This window comes from Panthera onca, chromosome B4 (assembly GCF_046562875.1).
Source record: "Panthera onca isolate mPanOnc1 chromosome B4, mPanOnc1 haplotype 2, whole genome shotgun sequence".
Lineage (NCBI taxonomy): Eukaryota > Metazoa > Chordata > Mammalia > Carnivora > Felidae > Panthera > Panthera onca.
The window spans coordinates 12632024-12647213 of record NC_138345.1 but is presented as its reverse complement, the minus strand read 5'-3'; the positions used below and the strand labels follow the sequence as shown (position 1 = coordinate 12647213).

The 15190-nt window shown below is 47.7% G+C and overlaps 1 protein-coding gene across 13 annotated transcripts in view; it reads left to right on the top strand.

Annotated features, from left to right (window-relative positions):
• Nucleotides 1-15190, top strand: part of FRMD4A (FERM domain containing 4A) — a 608405-nt gene that overhangs the window by 453926 nt on the left and 139289 nt on the right. For all 13 annotated transcript variants that reach the window (XM_060659574.2, XM_060659575.3, XM_060659579.3 and 10 more), the window contains one exon: nucleotides 8456-8550. In XM_060659574.2, the coding sequence (XP_060515557.1) occupies nucleotides 8456-8550 (95 nt within the window). The remainder of the gene's footprint in view (nucleotides 1-8455; nucleotides 8551-15190) is intronic.

The window sequence follows — 15190 nt, the reverse complement described above, 5'->3', positions numbered from 1 at the left end:
ACTGGCCCTGCTTATTACAGAGCCCCCAGGGGCAGGGGGAGGGCAAGAGACAGGCTCCCAGCTGCTGGGGAAACACAGTAACAGGCAGGGCTTCAAAGAGGCTGCAGACTCAGACGTCTGTGTTTGGAGCTGCCCTTCTGCACCCCTCCCTCCCTCTAGGTTTCCAGAGAACTTGGAAAGAAAGGGCAGAGTGACTGCATTTCTTCCCGCACCTTCTGCCGCCTGCCCAGCCATGGCCACTGCCGGGCAGGGAATCGCTGTTTCATGGGGGCCCGGCCAGCAATGCTGCCGGCCACCCAGTGGTCCCTGTGCACACAGCACGAGAAGTGGATTGTCCTAAATGGCCTTGGGGAGGAAAGCAAGGGAGGGGTCAGTCTTGGGGCCCTACAGCCTTGGTTGCCCCCCAAGCACAGATGGGAGCCGTGTGATGTTTTCATTCTTCTTAATGCAATTAATTCAGAAGTGGCAATTCCCTTGATTTAGGATCTATGCGATGCCCCCATGACAGGCAAGGGCTTGAGGGGAGAGTCCCCTGAGTTGAAACCCACTGTGCCATTGACTGACCCAGGGGCGGCTCTGAGACAGAGGCTTCCCCACCTGGACTTGTGGGTATGGCTTCCTTGCCTGGAAAGTCAACACTATTATAGAGAGAGAACTCAGATACTAATCAAAGATCCCTTTTACTCAAGCCTCAACCAGCCACCCGGGGTAGAGTTTCCTGCTGTCGGGAACTGTATGTCAGGCACTATGGGGGATACCAGATTTTTGGGGTTTCAGTCTGAGCATGTGTGTTAGTTTCTTAAGGCTGCCATCACAAACCACCCACAGACTCGGTGGCTTAAAATCGGAGAAGCAGGCATCTGGGTGGCTCGGTCGGTTGAGAGTCCAACTCCTGATTTTGCCTCAGGTCATGATCTCACTGTTCTGGAGTTCGAGCCCTGTGCTGGGCTCGACAGCACAGTGCCTGCTTGGGATTCTCCCTCTCAAAATAAACAAACTCGAAAACAAATTACAGAAACACACTCTCCCTCCCTCTCTGCGTGTCCCTCCCCCACCCGTGCGCGCTTGCTCAAAATAAACAAACCGCAGGGAAGAAATTACAGGGACATGTTCTCTTGCAGTTCTGGAAGGCAGAGCTGAAGTCAGTCTGTTGGCCAGGCTGTGCCTTCCTCCAGAGGCTTGAGGGGAAAACCCGTTCCTTGCATCTCCAACCTGCTGGTGGTTTCCAGCCTTCCTTGACACGTGGCTTTGTCACTCCAGTCTTGCCTTCTCCACGTGACCGTCTATGGTGTGTGTGTCCCTGTGTCAAAACTCCCTCTGCCTCTGCCCTAGAAGGATCCATGTCATTCATTCAGGGTCACCTGGATAATCCAGGATAAACTTTCCCTCTCGGGAGTCTTACATCTTTTGGGATGTAGGGTAATACGTGTTCCCAGAGATTAGGGGGCGGGCGTACCTTTTGCGGGCCACCCTTCTGCCCGTTGTAGGGTGCAACAAATCCCGTCACACAAAATCCACTGCGTTCACACGGGGTTATTGACAACAGCCAAAACATGGAGGCAGCCCAAGTGTCCATCAACACGTGAATGGATAAGCAAAACGTGGCCTCTCCGTACGGTGGAATGTTATTTCGCCTTGAGAAGGAAGGATATTCTGCCACCTGCTATAACAGGGATGAACCTTGAGGATATTATGCTAAGGAAGAAAAGCCAGGCACAAAAGGATAAATACCGTAAAATCACCCCTATATGAGGAACCTAGAGGAGTCAGACGGGAGCGATGGAAAACAGAATGGTGGTTGCAAGGGGCTAGGGGAGGAGGGGTGGGGAGTTGTTGTTTAATGGGAACAGAGTTTCTGTTTGCTAGAGGAAGATGTTGTGGAGATGGGTTGTGTAACAGTATGCCTGATATATTGTACGTGTCCGATACGTTCACCTACTCATTATGCTTCACAGTGTTGAACTGGATACCTACAAGCTGTGAAGATGGTCGGTTTTATGAGTATTCTCCCACAATTGGAAAGTTTTCAAATTACATTAAATTCACCGCAGCACGAGAGCCTGCGTGCCAAGGGTGATTGAGGTACGCCTGGCAAATGTTACAGAAATCCGGAGGGAAAAGAGACCGTTTGGCGGTGGTGTGGTCAGGGAGGGCCTCCTGGAAGAAGTGGGCCTTGAACAGGATAAATTTACATGGGGAGGGGGAGGAGAGAGGATGGTGTGGGCAAAAGTTTAGGAAGTCAAAATGAGCTTGGCGTTTCCCTTACACCAATACAAAAAGATTGAACAGAAGTGAGTTCTTTTGTAGGGAACTGGGTAGAGTGAGTTTGCATAGATAAATTGGATCTAGAGTCAAAGGGTGGCCTGAAATACCAGGCTGGCATTCAGCAACTGACACCATTTAGAAGGTTATTATAATAATTCACAGGTGAGGTAATGAGGGTCTGAAATAATAATGAACATATAGGACACTCACTTGGTGCCAGGCACTGCCTACGCACTTTGTGTAGATCGAAGTGAACTCATTTAATCCTCAGAACAGTCCTGGGACGTGGGTACAGTCACCATCCCCATTTTGCAGCTGAGGAAACTGAGGCACAGAGAGGTTAGGTAACTTAGAAACTGACTGGATTTGAGAGATCAAGGTGGGGGTACAGAATGGCTGTAAAGCTTTGCAGAATAGGTGGATAGACCTTGAGAAGGTTGGGTGGTTTTTTTAGAGAAGAAAGAAACTACTTTTAATAATGACATCAAGGTGAATGTTTTGGGGCAGGAATTCAGTTCCTGGATCTTGCTGGTGATTTTATTTTATTTTTTTTTATTTTTTTATTTTTTTATTTAAAAAAATTTTTTTTTATGTTTTATTTATTTTTGAGACAGAGAGAGACAGAGCATGAACGGGGGAGGGTCAAAGAGAGAGGGAGACACAGAATCTGAAGCAGGCTCCAGGCTCTGAGCTGTCAGCATAGAGCTGGACGCGGGGCTCGAACTCACGGACCGTGAGATCATGACCTGAGCCGAAGTCGGACGCTCAACCGACTGAGCCACCCAGGCGCCCCTTGCTGGTGATTTTAGAGATGAAGATATGCTCAGAGAGATTATAGTTTGTCCGCGAGCATCTGTCTGGGATGTAGTCGAGCATCTGTCTGGGATGTAGTCGTGTTGAGTTTAAAGAGACAGTATGATATGTGAGCGATGGTGAAATATTGTGGGGAAAATCGGAGAGGAGACAGGGTACCACCGATCATCCAATTCCTCTCTCTGGGTTGTGCCAGGGTGGCTCACAGAGGTCACCTGGAAGGATCATCGTCTTGGGGACATGCCTACAGCACTTCAGAGCCCTGCGCCCGCAGGAAGTGCTCTTTGATCGTGTCCCACGTTGGAAGGCGGACCAGTCATTAGGCAGGGCTCATTCTGGAAGCCCCCGTGTGCCGGGTCTGAGCACATTTGCCACCGGAATAGTCCAGAGCCCTGCAGAACTCAGATCGGGGTGGCAGAGTGAGACCACAATGCCAAAGAGCTACCCTGCCCTTTCCCCTGAAGAATGTGACCGAAATCCAGGCTTCTAAGCCCCAGAAAGGCCATCTTGCTAACATCATGAGCAGCTCCATCAGGCAGCACATTTTGAGAGGGACATTTACAAAGAGGTTCCATTTGTCATGCATGAGGAGGAATAAAAACGTAGAAAGACAAATGAAAAAAGAACCTGAGGAAAAAAAGAAACTGCAAAGGGGGAAGCTCTCGAGTGAGCATAGTTAATTACAGACTGGGAGGAAGCCAGACTTAAATGCACTGACCTCATCAGGCCAGGACAGCCCAGTGACCCAGAGCGGCCGGCTTCTGACCTGACATGCGCACAGCTTGCCTGGTATGTCCTGTAGGACTCGACTGGGCCACCGGCTGCCTTTCTGTCTTCGCTCCCCGCCTGGCCCCTGCAAAGCCCCACGAATGTTTACAGCGCAAGTAACCAGCGAAGTGCAATCAGCAAGGCTTCTGTAAACATCCCTTCCAAGTACATCATGGCCCAAAGCTTTGTGCTTACCCAGCAGCTTTCTCTAAACGAGTTTAAGAAATGTTCGGAACCATGTAGCACATTAATCATCATGGTGTTGAGGTGGGATATTGTCTCAGGTTGCAAGATCAGGAAATCACAGAGCTGAAGCCTGAAGTGGTTTTTAAACCAACCATACAGAGAATTAGAGAGTAATTGATACGCTGCCTGAATCAATCAGGGTAGGCCGGGTTATGCTGGGATGACACACAGCCCCAGACGTCACAGGGGCTTAACGGTGCGGTTTGTTTCCCGCTCACACTACACATCCATCAGGCCCGTGGGGCCGGAGTCTTCCTTCTCACCGATGCGGCACCTTCCCTCGGCCGTGTCGCCGGTCACCGTGACAGCGGAGGAAGAGAGTGTGGCTTCCACAGGAGCCTCAGATTCAGGAGCTGTCCCCTCCGCACCTTCTGGGATCTGTTATCCTCCCCTTCAGTGCCTTTATTTCCCTCTTCGTAAACTGCGGCTAATAAATTTAGGCTTTTCACGGAGCATGGCACATAGGACCTCTGATAGCCTTTGTATGAAAGTAACGGGACTCACCCTTTTCACTTTTTAAACAAGATATGCATACGGTTCTTTAAAAGAGGTAGTTGGAGGCAATAGAGGTTATCCTGGTGGTGCGGCTAGAGCTCAGAGCCTTGTGGTTGCCTTCAGTTTACGACTCGCCGAGAAAATTCGCTTTCTTACTGCGGACAGGGTTGTGGTTACAGGGTAAATCACAGGGCTGTGTCACCACAGAGCAGCCACAAGTCCGTCACGAGGCTCCTAGGATGGCATCCATTACTCTGGTGATTTCTTCAGCATGTCAAGTCCGTTCTTAAGCTCTGCCGACTCAGAAACATGATGGTTCATCCTCGGGGGAAGATTCCCATTACCCGAGTTCAAAGTACCGACGTGTAAATCCATAGTGTGAGTGTACTGGCTTCAGGTGAGTGATATCACCCTCACCCACACAGGGCCCTCAGGGCACAGGGGCCTTTGACTTCTCACCCAAGAACTGAGTCAGCAGAGGCAAGATGGCAGAGACGTGATGCACGTGGCCCTTGGGTCTGGCCCGACTTTGTCTGGAATCCTGGCTTTGCTGTGAGACCCAGGACGGCCTGCCTGATCTCTCCAAGTCTCAGGATCTCCATTGGCAAAAGGAATGATAGACTCTTATGCTATATGGTAAGGCGGTCATATGGGAGAGTTACTCAGCACCATATCTAGGACTCAGCATTGCCTCAGTGAATTCTTCAGAAGGAGTGGCGTTAGAAAGAGAGTTACATGGATGAGCATTTCATATGGTCAGCTAGAGTTCCAGGCCTCCACGTCCGCCGTGTAAACGGCCTTACTTCCGGGGCCTCAATATTCAAGGCCTGTCGGCTAAGACCACGTTTCCTTCCCCCTGCATTCCCCTCCCCACACACACCTTCCACTCACCCCGCCCCTTCCATAGAACGATTACTATGCTTAATCACGTTCTAGAAAAAACTATACCAGCCCTGAGAGTAATTCTTTCGCTTCCTGGGTAAGTTTCCGTGTCTCTGATCAGTTCCGTTGAGATGTTGGCTTTAACGTTTAACTCTCAAAGGGAAGGAACTACTACTCCTGTCATTTCCAAGTTTGGGCCAGAAACCTCCCCATAACCCCCAAGAACCCACAGTAATCACCCCATATTGTAAGACCAGTGTGACCCAGCGTGCTCACCTCCCCCACCTCTGTCCCACTCACAACACTTGACTTTAAGTGACTTTTGCCACTTAGAAAAAACTCGGATCCATTCTGAGTGCAAAGAGATTTCTCACCAGTCAGGATGCTTTTCCATATGTGACACGGGCTTCACAGGCATCCCGAAAGATTATCAAAAATGTTGTGAGCATTAGCAGGCGTCATAGAAATCCCGTGACTGCTTTGAAAGGAATGGCAGTCATTTGGACAGATAAAGTATGGCGCCCAGCAATTTAAAAATCCGCCGTAGTATCTTCCAAATTCAGGCATGGCCTGTGCATCACATGCTCTGTATCTGGGTGGCCGGGGACCCCCTGGTGCTGGCAACGGCCTGTACCTTCACGAGCCCTGTCATTCCCAGGCGCTTTCGTCGGTAAATTGATGGTCACTGAGGCCCAGAGGCTGCCACCCTGTGAGCCCAGGAGGGAGACAGCAAAGGGAAACCATCTGCTTTGGCTCTTTGAAATGCACAGCAGCTCATACTCTGTGCCCCTGATAAGCACTCCTTATCGGCAGGTGCTGCGTGCTACTCATTTCTCTGTGCCCTGCAGGATTGGTTAGTGCCCGGCTCATGTGAGATGGTCAGTACGTTTGCCGAATTAAAGGAAGTGTACCTGTATTAGTCAGTTTGGGCTGCCGTAACAAAACACCACAGACTGGGGGAGCTTAAACAACAGAAATTTATTTTCTCACACTCTGGAGGCTGGAAGTTCGAGACCAGGGTGCCAACCTGGTTGAGTTCTCATGAGGGCTCTCTTTGTGGCTTGTAGACAGCCGCCTTGGCCGCCTTGGCCCTGTGTCCTCACATGGTGGGGAGGGAGAGCGAGAGCAGTCTCTCTGATGTCTCTTCTCATGAGGTCTCTGATCCCATTCATGACCGTCCCACCCTCATGACTTCATCTAACCCTAGTTACCCTCCCAGAGGGGCCACCCCCAAATACCACCACAGTGGGAATTAGAACTTCCACATATGAATTCGGTACAGTTCATAGCAACACTCAAAAAGTGAAACAAGAAGGCGCTTGGGTGGCTCAGTCGGTTAGGTGTCCGACTCTTGATTTTGGCTCAGGTCATGATCTCGCTGTTTGTGGGATTAGGGTCCATGTCAGGCTGTGCACTGATGCAGCCTGCTTGGGATTCTCTCTGTCATTCTCTCTCTGCCCCACCCTCCCCCTTCTCCCTCTCTCTTTCAAAATAAACTTTCTTTAAAAAGTGAAATAAGAGCTGAAACTGTCATGTGACTCTTGATTGACATGTCCCTTGTGCACTCTCCTAACAGAGAAACTCAGCCGAGTAACCAGTAGAGTGGGAAATACACTCGGGAAGCTGTATCGATGGGCATAAATGCCCACACGTGTATACACACAAAGAAAAAAACACAAGGTTTTCTCTTCTGGAATCTTTGGTTTCACTCTGATTGGAGACCCAGCATGTATGGTTGGAGTGCAGTAATTGTCAGAAGGACCATGGCTTTGCAGATACCTGATCTGGAAGCTGATTTAGAAATAACTACTCCCATTAGCCACATGTCTCCTTCAGACGGCCTTTCCCTCCTCTGCCCCCACCTCACAGCCTGGCGCTCTTAGGTCATCTCGACCCCAGTTGACCAAGGGGAACGATGTATTGACCATACGGCGTCTACAGTATTTTCATGCCGAAAGTTCTGGCATGCTCTTTTGGATTGGCAGAGATGTTTATTTGTTTTTTTAAACTTGTTAAAATGTTTATTTATTTGAGAGAGAGGTACCAAGCAGGGGAAGGGGCAGAGAGGGGGGGAGAGAGAACCCCAAGCAGGCTCCGTGCTGTCAGCGCAGAGCCGGATGCAAAGCTCGAACTCAGAAACTGTGAGGTCATGACCTGAACTGAAACCAAGAGTCGGTGCTTAATCGACTGAATCACCCAGGAGCCCCAGTTGACAGAGATGTTTAAAAAAGAGTTTATGATAAACACTCTCATCTAAAGACTTCTCCTTTGGAAAGGCAGCTGGAGGGTGAGTTTGTAATTTTTCTTCAATTCTACTCCCCAGGTTCTTTGACCTTAATTTTAACATTCCTGGAGGGAGGGTACTTTTATTGTTTGGATTTAAAATTGTGGAGCATAGGAGCGCCTGGGTGGCTCAGTCGGTTGAGCGTCCGACTTCGGCTCAGGTCATGATCTCGCAGTCCATGAGTTCGAGCCCCACGTTGGGCTCTGTGCAGACAGCTCAGAGCCTGGAGCCTGCTTCGGATTCTGGGTCTCCCTCTCTCTCTGCCCCTTCCCCGCTCATGCTCTGTCTCTCTCTGTCTCTCAAAAATGAACAAACGTTGAAAAAAAATTTTTTTTAATAAAAAATAAATAAAATCGTGGAGCATAGGGGCGCCTGGATGGCTCAGTCAGTTGAGCGTCCGACTTCAGCTCAGGTCATGATCTCACGGTCTGTGAGTTTGAGCCCTGCATCCAGCTCTGTGCTGACAGCTTGGAGCCTGGAGCCTGCTTCAGGTTCAGTCTCCTTCTCCCTCTGCCCCTTCCCATGCTCTGTCTCTCTCTTTCTCTCTCTCAAAAATAAATAAAACCTTTAAAAAATCACTTGCATTGATGTCCTTGAGCTTTGAGACATTCCATTTAAAAAATTACATCAACCTGAGATTGTGTGTCTGAGGATGAGTCACCTCTACTCACTCGTCCCTTTTCCGTCTCATTCTCCCTCCAGCCCAAGCTTTTGGCCAAGGAGCTCCTGGACCTCGTGGCATCGCACTTCAACCTGAAGGAAAAGGAATACTTCGGAATAGCCTTCACAGATGAGACGTAAGTGCTACCCCAAGCCCTCGGATCCTACAGGGAAAGTCCCAGCTGTCAACAGTGGAATCTGCTTGCAGGCCGCTTGGGTCCCGCGGTATGGGGTCAGTCCAAGTTCATCATCCAAATTTCAAAGACCTTGTGATCATGCCTGGAACGGCCAAAGGATATAATTAGGGTGATGCTAATATAAAATTATTAGGTAAACTAGTTCTCACAGTCAAGCAGGTTCGTGTTCAGAACTGAATTGTGTATTTTTCCTAAAGTGGATTCGAATGGGTTTGTTTCCTATTAAAGTTAAATGAAAACTTCTGGAAATTAAATATTTTCTCTCCAGTGTTAGAGTAACAATAACAGGAAATGAATTTGATGATAAATTCAAATGAAAAGTATCTGTGCGTTTCACTGTCTCGGCTGAAGTCGAATATAAAAATCGAAAATTCGTGTCATCCCTCTGGTGAAAAGTACATTTGTTTTCAGTGGTTTTCAATTTGGCTCTGTAAAGTGGCATTTTGCAACACAAGTAAGAAATATCTTTACTAAAATTTCAATTTCCTTCTTTTTTTTTTTTTAATTTTTTTTTTAACGTTTATTTATTTTTGGGACAGAGAGAGACAGAGCATGAATGGGGGAGGGTCACAGAGAGAGGGAGACACAGAATCTGAAACAGGCTCCAGGCTCTGAGCTGTCAGCACAGAGCCCGACGCGAGGCTCGAACTCACGGACCGCGAGATCATGACCTGAGCCGAAGTCGGACGCTTAACCGACCGAGCCACCCAGGCGCCCCTCAATTTCCTTCTTAATGTACTCTTTGCAAAAGAGAGTACCGGCACAGATTCCTAGAGAAGATGCAAAAAAGGAAATGGTTCATGATCTTCTTCCCCTTTGTGTACACACACACACACACACACACACACACTCACTCTCCTCCGAATATTTGGAATTACAGAGATGATTTCCTAGAATACTGGCAGATAAGGGTTAGGTGAGTCACTGGACAAGACAGTACAGGGAAGGCCAGGCCCCACCAATCAAGATGGTGCCATCAAGGCCAGACAAGTTCAGAAGCCGGGACAGGAGGCGCCCACATTGGGATGAGCATAGGTCGTCAGCTGTATCTGCACATGGGTACATTTAGCCTCAGGAGCTGGCCATCTGATCTATTACCTGAATCGGACAGCGTGAGTCAAAGGGCACATAAACTAGGACCATCTTGGACTGAACTGGAACATTTGCCTTCCACACTGGCAGCATTTCAGGCAGAGGTGTGAGCAGGTTGCAGGCGTGGGGAGCAGAGCCACACGGTCCTCAGGAAAGCCGGGCGGAGCCAGGTCAGCCTATCTCCTGGAGCCCGTAGGGAACTGAGCAGGAAGGAAAGCCGGAGTGTTAGTCCTGGTCTAGAATGATCACTGGGCCTGGAAGTAGGACCAGTAAGCACGGCTGGGAGCTGGAGGGTTCTGGTGGGAAGGAGCCAGCCCGGTAAGAAAACAAATCCTTTAAAACAAATACACACCGAGAGCGCCCACTTTCACAAATGCAGATGTTTTCTGCCCCTTTTCCTGAGAATCACTGTGAAACCCTCTAAATTGCTTTTCATGCATTTCACTAATTAGAAGGAAACCAGAAGTTCCAATTAATCATATCCCATTGTTCACGTTGCCCGAGTATGTTTACTCTTGTTAAAACATCCGTGAACTCTCCATGAGTCCCAATTAGACTTCCCTTTTGAATAAACAAGAATCATAGAATGAGCATGTCGTGCCAGGCCAACGAGGAGGAAATACTCCTGTTGAATGTTGCACATCACTGCCTGAACAGCACGGGCTGGAAGGAAGGTAGAAAGTCACCCTCCTCCCGAGAGAGAGGACAGCACGAAGCCGCGCGGTGCCGAAAGGACAGTGGGATCAAACAGGGCAGTGCACTTGGCCTATCAAACGGCCCGTCTGTTGTGGGACTTCGCGTTCCTGGTTCTCTGGGCTGCCCAGGAAAGCGTGAGTGTGCCCCTGCGTGTGTAAGTGTGAGGCCAGGCTGGCAGAAAGCGTCCTGCTCCCCTTGAGTGATGGGATCGGAGGCAGTCCTGGGGAGGATGTGAGCCATCCTCTGGCATGGGCAAGGGAGAGCGTAGCTGTCACCATCCCCTTCACCCGAGGCCGGGTAGGAGGGCCCATCCAGCGAGTGTAGGAGTGGGAGGCAGCTGGCAGGAGCTCGGTGGGCGAGGACCGCGGCTGCCAGGTGGGCCTGACTCACTGGGAGTCGGCCAGTGCCAGGGGCCCCATGAAAATCAAGAACAGGGGCCCCCAAGGGACCAGGACAAGGAGACAGAAACAAAAGAATAGCCATGACTCAGGGCATAGTCAGCTGTGGCCTGGCAACACCTGGGGCCAACAGATGGCAGCTGATGTCCTCATTCATTATCGGAACTTTTGTCCTTTTTCCTGGTAGGAAAGAGGTCAGCTACCACCAGAATGTAGTGCCTGTGGCTGAGACCCGGCCTCGTTGGTGGTCATATGAGGTCATATGCCTCACTCTGGGTGCTTCCAGACTAACACAGGCTCTTTAATAAAGTGTGTGTCTGAATTGTGGGTGTGTACTCTGATGTGGAGTGTGTGTGTGTGCGCACACGCGTGTGTGTGTGTGTGTGTGTGTGTGTGTGAGAGAGAGAGAAAGATTTATGCAGGTGCACACTGTGTCTCTTATAACAAAATGAAATTGAAGTTTTATCTTTTATTACAGCCCATGGTATACTCCGTGGGTTTGCATATTTCCTAATGCAAACCCAGCAAGACTAACATTTGGAAAGTGCTTATGAGCCATAAAGTTCTATACCCAGTGCAAGGTACCACGGGCCCTATCATGATTCCTTACGGTAGAATATATGACTTGTAGGTCGTATGTTGCCCCTGAGCCCTTTAAATTTTTTTTTTAACGTTTTTTATTTATTTTTGAGACAGAGAGAGACAGAGCATGAAGGGGGGAGGGGCAGAGAGAGAAGGAGACACAGAATCGGAAGCAGGTTCCAGGCTCTGAGCCATCAGCCCAGAGCCCGACGCGGGGCTCGATCTCATGGACCGCGAGATCGTGACCTGAGCTGAATTCGGACGCTTAACCAACTGAGCCACCCAGGCGCCCCAAGCCCTTTAATATTAACTGCCGTTGATGACATTTTGTAGGATCTGGATGGGGCTGGAGAAGAGCTACATAAAAGCAAAATGAAGACAGGAGATTGGAAGTTTCTCTAAGCTTTTCTCACACCATAAGTTGTATCCTTTAATAAGGTGCCTAAGTCCACAGGGCACGACTTTGTGCCAACAGATATTTAATATTGTCAGCTAATCCGCACTTGTGCAGTGTTAGCACTAGCTTCGCCTTGTCCTCTTCTAATCCAACTCCAACTTTTTTATTTTGAAAGAATTAGGCTCACAAGAGTTGGCAAAGTTAGCACAGAGTTCCCGTATGCCCCTCACCCAGCTTCCCCAAATGTTAATAGCTTACCAACTGTGTTACATTTCTCAAAACAAAGAGATTACCATTGGTGCTAGTTTACTATTGTTATTGGTACTAAACTATAGACTTCATTTAAATTTTACCACTTTGCACCAATGCCCTTTTTTCTTTCTGTTCCAGGACCCAGTCGCATTTAGTCCCCTTTTATTTTATTTTACTATTTGTTTGTTTGTACCTAGGCACCTAGGATGGAGCTTAATGTGGGGCTTGAACTCACGACCCCGAGATCAAGACCTGAGATCAAGAGTCAGATGCTTAACCGACGGAGCCACCCAGGCGCGCCTCCCCCGCCCCCAACACACCTTTTATTTTTTAATGACTATCACAAAGAGTTATCCATGGTCACCTGTAAATGGCCTGAATGCTGGTGATCCAAACAATGACATTTTGGCAGCCTTTAAAACATTCTGAAACAACCTAAGAGCCTAGCCTCAATTTGGTCTTAAAATAATTATGTTTTGCTAGAGTCACAGTTCTCAGCTTTAACTGCACACTGGCGCCTAACAGGACATTTTATAAAATCCCGGTGCCTGGCCCCCACCCCACCCCCATATTCTGATTTAATTGGTCCGGCTGTGGCCTAAGCATCAAGATCTTTCAAAGCTCTGCCATTGATTATTTAAAGTTGCCAAGTTTGAAAACCCCTGTTCTAGAAAGACAGGAAAGTTGGTGTGAATTTTCTCTGCTTCCTCCTATTATCCAAGAAGAGAAGCCAAGTTCACTCACGCTTTGAATATCTGGGGCCACATATGACCAATTATGTCATGAAACACGCCAGGGACCTACACAATTACAGGCTCCCTCCGTCCCGGGGAGACTCGGGAAACCTAACGTTTAAGAATAAACTCATTCAGATGTAGTGTTTCCATGAGCACGTATGGTATAACTGAAATGTTCATTTATCAGTCATTGGCGCCATCATTTCAGGAATGTTCTTTATACATTTTATTTTTGACTTATTTCCTTGCTGTTTTAACACCCCAGTTTTGTTTGGTGTTTTGTTTTTGCTTTCAGAGCCCGTGGTTCTGGGTTACATAATTTAAATCAGTAAAGCCGTGTTTTTTAGTTATCTGATCTGTTTTCCATCAGCATTTTGTTTCCTCTGTTTGGGTTCCTTTTTATAGAAAAATAGTCTTGTATAATTGGTATACAAAGAACTATACATATTTCACGCGTGCAATTCTGTGATTTTGGACTTATGCCAACATCCTTACCACCCAAGTGTTTAATTTTTTTGGTTAACTTTTACATTGTAAATTGGTGACAGAGGATCCCATCATCAAAAGCTCCAAATAACTTTTATCCTAGGGATGCCTGGCTGGCTTGGTAGTTAGAGCCTGTGACTCATGATCTCGGGTTCGTGAGTTCAAGCCCCACAGTGAGCACAGTGCATACTTACAAAAACAATGATACTGTATTTTAAAAAACAACTTTTAGCCTCTTTCACAGAAATGGTCAAGCATACCCCAAGCTGAAGGAATGATTTTCAGAGTATATTTAAATTTTAATTTGAATCTCCTCTGATAAATATTAAGAATGGTGTGTCAGATGCAGTAAATGAGCGTTCGTGTCCTGAAAACCTTGAGGTAGTATTTAGGAAGCTGAGGGGGAAGGAAACGTGTTTTTAGTCATCATTGCACATTTTAAGAGCCAGGTACGGCTAGAATGTATTTTCACATACCAATTAAGAAAATGACTAGTTCTCAGCCTCTTATTTAATCACAGACCCCCTTTGAAATTTGTTAACAAGTTACATTCCATTGCCTCCACCAAAGTTTATACACATAATAATTTATGCTTAAATTTTAGAGGGTTCACAGACACCATGAAGCCAGAATCCTAGCATAAGAACCAATTAAGGATTTTTTTTAACAACATGCTGTGTTTCAATTGATCACATCATTGATTGGTACTGTTTGCAGAGTCTGATTTGCCCAAATAATTTAGGTCTAAAGCGTCCGACTGGAAATGCATCGGTGGTCTCAGTGCTGGGACAGTGGGGAGACTCCTGTGCTCTGTGGTGTCCTTGAGTTCTTACTGTTGTTACTGACATTGGCGGAGGCATCTGAGAAGGGTCTAGCTGATGAGCATTCGCTCTCAAGCTTATCTACAATTTTAAAATAGAGGGGACGCCTGGGTGGCTCAGTCGGTTAGGCGTCCAACTTCAGCTCGGGTCATGATCTCGCGGTTCACGAGTTCGAGCCCCACGTCAGGGTCTGTGCTGATAGCCCAGAGCCTGGAGCCTGCTTCGGATTCTGTCTCTCTCTCTCTCTCTCTCTCTCTCTCTCTCTCTGCCCCTCCCCAACTTGTTCTCTGTCTCTGTCTCTCTCTTTCTAAATAAAATAATCATAAAAATAAAGCAGGAAAGCAGCTTTCCAATTGCAGGAAGATACAGCTCTGGGAAAGTAATTTTAGAAATCGGTTTGCAAATTCCCATTCATTAAATGCTCTGTCCCAGGAGACTGGGGAGAAAAATCAGTGCCAGGACTTCTGGGCTTGGGTCGTAACTGCTCCTCCTGGGAACCTGCATTCAGCGCTCATCACTACCTTGGTGATAGCCCGTGTAGATATCAGACATATGGCAAACCACACTACCTTCTATTTAGTGACCAGAGAAGGGCTTTAGGACTCTTGCTGTGTGCAGCTGAGTTAAATAAAAAAGAATGGGGCGATCTGAGGAGGACTTAGGGATCCATGCTTCCTCCTGACCTTTTCATTCCCAGTGTGAGCTCTATGGTGGAGCTCAGATCCTGGAGGTAGGCGAACAGTAAATTCAACTGTGGAGACTGTTTAGGGCAGGAGCAATAGTCTATACGTGGATGGCAGTCTCACACCGACAACCATATTGATCGATGGGGCATATGTGACGCTGACGTAGTCGTTCTTTAACCGGTGTTTGTTTAGCATCCACTGTTAAGCACTGGAAATACAGAAATGACTAGCCTTGACCTCTCGTAGGGCTTGTATTTTTAGTTTAGGAGGTAAATAATCACATATAATGTAGGAGGTGCTATAAAAGAAAATTTGGAACAGACTTAAGAGAACATATTCCTCCGTAAAATAAAAAAAAAAATCAAAGCCATAAAGTCAGGGACTGAACAGCTCGTTATTTACTCATCTGTTTTTCTTGATGTGCATCTTAATT